This window comes from Euphorbia lathyris, chromosome 4 (assembly GCF_963576675.1).
Source record: "Euphorbia lathyris chromosome 4, ddEupLath1.1, whole genome shotgun sequence".
Taxonomy (NCBI): domain Eukaryota; kingdom Viridiplantae; phylum Streptophyta; class Magnoliopsida; order Malpighiales; family Euphorbiaceae; genus Euphorbia; species Euphorbia lathyris.
The window spans coordinates 54015605-54022722 of NC_088913.1; the positions used below are offsets into that span (position 1 = coordinate 54015605).

At 34.1% G+C, this 7118-nt stretch overlaps 1 protein-coding gene across 2 annotated transcripts; it reads left to right on the top strand.

Moving 5' to 3' along the window:
- Positions 1 to 810: 810 nt before the first annotated feature.
- LOC136227900 (uncharacterized) lies at positions 811 to 6712 on the top strand. Of its 2 annotated transcripts, none has more exons than XM_066016698.1 (8): positions 811 to 1053; positions 1129 to 1255; positions 3015 to 3098; positions 3372 to 3411; positions 3512 to 3580; positions 3665 to 3774; positions 4049 to 4201; positions 5960 to 6712. In XM_066016698.1, exons 1-8 carry the CDS (start codon positions 855 to 857, stop codon positions 5970 to 5972), a joined length of 795 nt encoding a protein of 264 aa, XP_065872770.1. In that variant the 5' UTR covers positions 811 to 854; the 3' UTR covers positions 5973 to 6712. The 2 variants fall into 2 exon arrangements, with proteins under 2 accessions (XP_065872770.1, XP_065872771.1); XM_066016699.1 differs by having other exon boundaries at positions 5973 to 6712.
- Positions 6713 to 7118: the final 406 nt, after the last annotated feature.

The window sequence follows — 7118 nt, forward strand, 5'->3', positions numbered from 1 at the left end:
CTTGCTCAGGAAACGCTCCACCAGTACCATCATGTTATTGTCAAAGGACCAGGGTCCTCTAGTAAGGACCCTATCTTTGTCAACTTTATGAAAAAACTCGAAGATAAATAGGTTTGTGGTTACTTCAGAAATTGCTACTCCTCTTCCAGACCTCCATAAATCTGCAAGTTTTGTTTTCATGGCTAGGAAATTGACAAGTCGTTCTGTGAGGAACTTTCCTATTAATGAGTGCCCTCCTGCAGTCGGGTTGCTGGATTCTATTGCTTCAAGAAAATCGAAAGAATCATCTTCATCCCTTGACAATGTCAGGTTAGCAAAAGTTCCTTCAACACTTCCTTCATCTTGTCTCTCCATCACTTTCCTTCCTACTCAGATCCGCAGCCCCCTTCTTTCGCAAAAAACACTTTTCCAAAGCTCGGGAACCCTAGAAATCGTACACCTTCGATCAAGATTTTACACATCAAACAATCAGACAAAACGCACACGATTCCGGCGCCGGTGACTCAACGACACTCTTACTCTGACGAGAAGAGATACTCCCATGTTAGAACTCTAGAGAGAAACTGAGAGACAATAATTTTTCACTTAATTGCTTAACATCTTATCAGTATCATGAACATATACAATATCTTTAATAGTCTGTCATATATGTGAGATCATATTATAAAATTATACATTTAGTGTATAAAATTGAAAGTTGTAACATAAGTAATTTAGGTGTGAATAGAGATATACATAAAATTGATGGTTAGTTGATTAAATTGGAAAATATAGAAATAATTGATAAAATGATTTATGTGTAAAAGTAAGAAGCATAAAAGTCGGGAGAAGCAATTGGGCCACAGAAAAGGCAAATGGTGAGATATATGGCAAGTGGTGCGTCAACTCTCCATGTCTTCCTTGGTCGTTCTTCTACTTGTTCAATACCCATAACATTAATTAGACTTCCGATTTCTGGCTACTTTAATCATCCAATTTCGAGGTGTTTCGCTGCCCAGAAATTCTCACAAACAATTCATTATACAACTATGAATCCACCTAATTCACAACAAGGTACGTATTGTGTGCTGCGACTACAATTTTGGGTAATTAAATCATATTATTCTTACTTTTGTTGTTGGGTGATAGATTGCAAAGAAGAGCAAGTTAAAAAGCAAGAGAAAAGAGAACGCTGTGCGAAGGAATCATGTGATGAATTGGGTTTGGGTGCAAAAAAGCGTTTCTCAGATGATATTATTCCTCATATTCTCAACTTGTTAGTTCCTCTCTTTGTTTTTATAACTATTTTACTTATTTTTATAGAAGAACTGATCAGTCCCTTCCTGATTTTATTAACTTTTAGAAGCCATTTAAAATATTTATTCAAATTGAATGAATTGAATGTTGAGTTCATTCCAAATTTCATGGTTGGTAAGGGATATGCTAAACTAGATTTAGGGGCTTGTGTTCTTCCTGTTTGCTGCTGCTTTGTTTTTTCAAAAAGTACTAATCTCTCCTTTTCAAGGTAAACAAAAACATAAACTAAACACCCCTTTAAATCATTTTTCTTTTCATATGGAAAGTTGTAGGAGATTAAGATAGAATTACTTGAATTAATCCAACAATCTAAAATAAAATAAAATAAACAAATGCAAAAAGTTTAGGTGATTAAGTCATTTTGTGTCTACTTCTATACAAAAGAGAAACTTTGATTATTGGAGTAATAAAAAAACAATACAACAACAACAAAGCCTTAGTCCTGAAATGATTCGGGATTGGCTAACATGAACCATCATATGAAACCGTGCAATCAAGTCGTGTCAGCGACACAAATTCTCTCTCCACTCTGTTCTATCCACTAAGAGTAATAAAAAACAATATACAAGAAAAATTTGTAAAACCTCACAAACTCAAGTATTTCTCAAACTTTCTAATTTTCTTGGCTTTTAATTTTTTGATTTAAATTAAAGATTACATGCTTATTTACACTGCTTAAAAGATTAATGAAAACACAACTAATTTATATTCCCAAGTATTCTAAAAGAATGCTTTGCCAAATAATATGCTTTTTCACTCTCTAAAAAAAACAAGCTTTCCCATGCTGTTAAATAATCAAGCTTTAGCACATACTAATTAATCATGAATTAATAGTTAATATTAATAAGAGTTATTTACAAAACTGATCCAGAGAGGCCCATTTATAATTTTAGACCCATTACAATACCTCTTATTGCCGAGCCTTAGCGCAACGGTAAACGTTGTTGTCGTGTGACAAAGAGGTCACGCGTCCGAGTCTTAGGAGCGGCCTCCTGCCAAATAAATTGGCAGGAGGGGACGCGTAGTGCACCGGGAAGGTTTGAACAGGTCTAATTTGATAAGATGTGTTCTAATTGCTCTAAATATCTACATGAGCCTCTCAATTAGGCTAGTTTTGTAAATAACCCTTTTAACAATCTCCTCAACTATTTATTTCAGATTACTCCTCCTCCCTCCTTCCCTTAGGGCCATACATATCATATTCCGAGTCCTATCAAGTTGTCAAACAACTCAAACTTTGGTAAATCATACATGTTTAATGAACATGTCAGCCAAATTCTCAGAAATATGAATTTTTTTCACCAAAATTTATCCCTCTCTCACAACTTTCTGAGAGATATGTCAATATTGCTTTCTTTATCACAGTTAATATACATGATCTCTTGCTTAGTTGTAAGTTCACCAAACAAAATTTTCAGTCATATTGTTTCTTGAATGGCTTCACAATGCCATGTACTCTACTTTTATTGTTGATAACACAACTGTATGTTGTAGAAAAGCCTTCCAAGTGATAATATTGTATCAACAAAGGCAACGAATTGAAATGTTAACTTGAACAGATTTTTGAGGAAATGTAGAGAATAGTAAAAACAGAATTGTAGAAAGATCCAGTTAATATGGAAAGTCAGTCCATAAAAAGTAGTAAATAATGCAAGTGAATGTGGATGCGTTTTGCGAGAAATGTATGTAAACCTGATGAGTTATGTTGGTGGTTTCAGATATGGATCCTGTGCTACTGCCGGTGACTTCGAAATCTATGCTCCAGATGCTTCTTTCGAAGATCCTCTCATGTCTGCTCATGGGTATATATACATATATGTTTTCTTTTGTTACATATGGTAATTGCTCGGTGTCAAAATTATCAGACATAATAATAAAATTATCAGACACACGAGTTTGACAACTTTTAAAAGCACATAGTTTAAGTTTGAAAATGGTCCAAACCAGAGGATTTATTTCTGCATTTTTCCCTAAAAGTTATTCATGATCTTATTTATCAGTTTAAACTTTCGAATCAAATAGTTAATTGTAAAAAACACAGTGATTTGAATTTGATTTTTAACTGAATTGTGCAGGATACAACAGATAAAATCAGCCTTCTATTCAATTTCTAAGGCATGTAATACATCTAAGAATTTTCTTTGAAAATACTTTGTTGTAGGTGCAATGAGACAACTATTAATATTGTAATGTTTGTTTGTTAAATACTTGTCAGGTATTTACTGAATCAAAAATTGTTGAATACAATGTGAAGGAAAATATACCGGAATCAGGAAAGCTCGAGGTACTTACACTTAATTATTTCTTTTTGGACTGTTAATTGTTTAATTATGAAATGCATATATCTGATCCGAAGCTGTGAGTCCAGATATTGATTGAAAACAAACAGCATTACAAGATGTTGGGGAAAAACATAGATATGAACTCACTAATTAAGCTATATGTGGAGAATGGCAAAGTTGTTCGTCACGAAGACTGGTACGACTTTGAAACCTTCAAATTTTTTAATTACCTCTAACTTCAATATCATACATTTTGAGAAATCACGGGTTTTATTTTCAGAAGCGTAATTGCACTCCTAGCTATCGAAAACCACTATTTGAAAGGAGCGTGTCATGTCATTTAAAGGAGGTGCAATTTGCATCTCCACCAAATGAAGCACGAGATGTTTAGTTTATATATATATATATATCTTTTGTTCGTGATCTATCCAAAATTTTGAATTGAAATGAATTGATTTGAATGGGTAAAGGTGGGACAAGGAGCCAATAGAGAATAGAGAAACAAGCAGATATGCAGCATTGGGGAAATTGAAGGAAATAGTGAGAAGGGGATCTATGATGGCAACTCATGCAATGATGGGCTTTGGGAAAGATCCTAACCCTCAAACTCATAATACATCAAAGTAAATACCTACTACCTATTTGATATATCAAGATCTTCTATCTATATATGGTGTGGATGATTTTTTATATATATATTTTTAGTAATGATGTCTATATTAAGGCTGTAAAATACGTTTAGTAGAGTGGACATCACAAATTAATTAGATTTATATTTTTATATTAATAAATAAATTATTATATAAATATAATTAAAATATGTATTATATTATTTAAAAATTATTTAATATAAAAAAACACCTATATTGTAACATATATCCTTAAAAATATGCTAATTAAAAAAAAACATTTGAACAACAATAGTATTATATAACTCAAACAAGTAAAAAATAATGTCCATAAGTAGGGGTATCAAAATGAGTTATTGTGTTATAATCGTGTAATATATATAATATAAACGATACAAAAATGATAAAATTGTATGGATTTTCATTCTTGTTTTTTCTTCTACCCTCTTATGTTCTTTGTTTCCTCTCCACTTTCTCATATTCTCTTCAGAGTTCTTACCAGTTTCCTTAACTAGTAAGTGTTCTTGTCTTTTCTCCCTTTTCACTTTCTTTGTTACATGAAAGTTTCGATTAGAAAGCATTCTCTTCTTAAACTTTGAATACCTGAGCTTGCCAACTATATGTCTTCTAATGATTTTGGTGAAATTGTTCCTAAGAAACAAACTCTAACCAATCAAATAAACCCTACCAAAGAATCAAATCCCCATGTTTGGGATCAACCCTCTGCTTTGACCGTCGAGGAATTACTGGGTTTGACAAGCACATACCCAGAACTTCAGTAGATGGAGGTCCTTTTTTCGTTTTAGGAGCATCACACCAAATCTGGATTAGATGGGTGCTTAGAATTCTTCCCTTGCTACTAGAGTGGGGTATGAGATTTCGTCTCAGTAACCGAAAGGACCTCTAGAGGTCCTTCGATCAAGGAGGCGAAATATGGCCTCCGTAGGTACAAGAGCCTTTACAAACTCTTTAAGCGATTTAAACTAAGCTATGAATTGGACATGAAGAGACATATTAGCAAGAGTACATGCATCAAACAATCAAAAACGAAAAATAATACTAAGGATAAAGCAAAGTCACCTTTGTCTAATTTTTGGTAGCCTTTTTCACCCATATATAAGATTTTTCCTTTTTGATTTATGTATGCTGAACAAAGTTTGGAATAAACCATATCTAACATATCTTGATAAGACCACTGTTAGGCATAATAATAAAAAAAAAGAGCACAATTCCTCCTCAAATATGAGTGCACTAGCAGGCTTTCATGTTTTGGTACTACAAGGAGCCTCATTCCACTTTGTTTCAAAAGGATAGCCATGTGCATGGGGACCTCCGGGATTGACGGATTCATTATATCTAGAACCACCTTAACTTAAAAATTTTGATATTTTGAACCTTCTTTTTTAGAAAATCCAATCGGTTATGGTGAGTCTGTCAATAAATCATATCATCAGTACCTTTCTTCACATGTTGCCAAGAAACACAAAACTAAGCACTAGTCATGGTAATGCTAAGATCCAAGCACACATTGGAAAAAGCAAGAAGTTTGATAGTGACGTTTTGTCCCTAAAACGTCCCTATCTTTTTAGCATGATTTACGATTTATTTTGAGTTAATAATTAAGTTTAATTACAAAAATAAGTGTGTTTTTAAATAGCGAAATGATAATAAAAATCGTACTTTTAATAATTTTCGTTACTTTTGTATTAGTTTTAGAAGAATAAAAGCAGCAAGTAATCTTGGTGTTCATAGTCGTATTTTGTAGGTTCGAGTAAACACAAGAACAAATGAAGAAATAACCAAATTTCAGCCTGATCCATGCGGAGCGTGCTTTGCACTACGCGGAGCATGCCACGTCACCACACAGTGCCCATTAAATTACGGCAGTCAACCTTATCTTGTGCCTCAGATCAATGCAGTCCACGTGGAGCGTGGAATGGTGTGAATCAGTTAACAAACTTCAGATCATGAAACACGCAGAGTGTAGCCTAGAGTACGCGGAGCGTGCAAGAGTGATAATTCAGTGATGAGTTCTAGGACCTCAACCACGCGGAGCTTGCCTTGGTCTACACGGAGCGTGGCTGGGTCAACACCTTTGGGTCCAGTCTACGAAAATGTGAATTCTGCAACGAAGTGGGAAAAGTCATTTTACGCGGAGCGTGGCCTGAAAAATCAACAGAAGAAGTGTGAATTATTCCAAAGACTTGTGTAATTATGATTGTGCCCGCAAGCTTGATGTGTATAAATAGGAGCGCTTAGCACTCATTTAGGCATTCAGATTTTGTGTAATAAAACTCTACCACCTTGAGAGCTTGTTCATTCATTCTGTTACTCCGTCGAAGTTCCGTTTCATCCCCATCCACCAAGCTCTAGAGTTCCACCTCCAAGACCTACGAGACGGCTTTGAGTCCGGTTGGCTAGTTCCAATGGCCGATTCTTCTTCTCTTTCTACTTGTTAATTACCTTGCACTCTTCATATGTACTAGGCTTGGTTGTATTTTGCATTTACGCGTTCTACATTTATAATATATGATTTGCAATTTCAGTTTCTTTATACGTGTTGGTATTTATTGCTCCCTTCATTCCCTTATATAGGTCATTCTAGTAAATTAGTTTTTTCCCCAAATATAAGTCATTATAGGATTCCGAGAACTTTTAGTTTAGTTTTTTGGTCAAAATATTAAATTTTTTGTATTGATACATGTGTTTTTTAATATTTCAATGCTTATTCCCCAATAGTGATATGAGAGAGAATTTTTTTTAGCTAACCAATATATTTCTTAATTTGTGTGAAATACCCTAGAATGACCTTTATAAAGGAATGGAGGGAGTACTTGTTTTGATATTCGTAATTGACTATTGTGTAGGGGGATACGAACTCCAAAACCTTTTAGGAATCGTATAGGAGTTT

Bases quoted from the DNA above. Each gene is read 5' to 3' on its own strand.
- LOC136227900 (XM_066016698.1), top strand. From the start codon at position 855: ATGGTGAGATATATGGCAAGTGGTGCGTCAACTCTCCATGTCTTCCTT. The intron at 1,256-3,014 runs GTTAGTTCCTCT...TGGTGGTTTCAG, and splicing joins ATTCCTCATATTCTCAACTT to ATATGGATCCTGTGCTACTG. The intron at 3,099-3,371 runs GTATATATACAT...TGAATTGTGCAG, and splicing joins CCTCTCATGTCTGCTCATGG to GATACAACAGATAAAATCAG.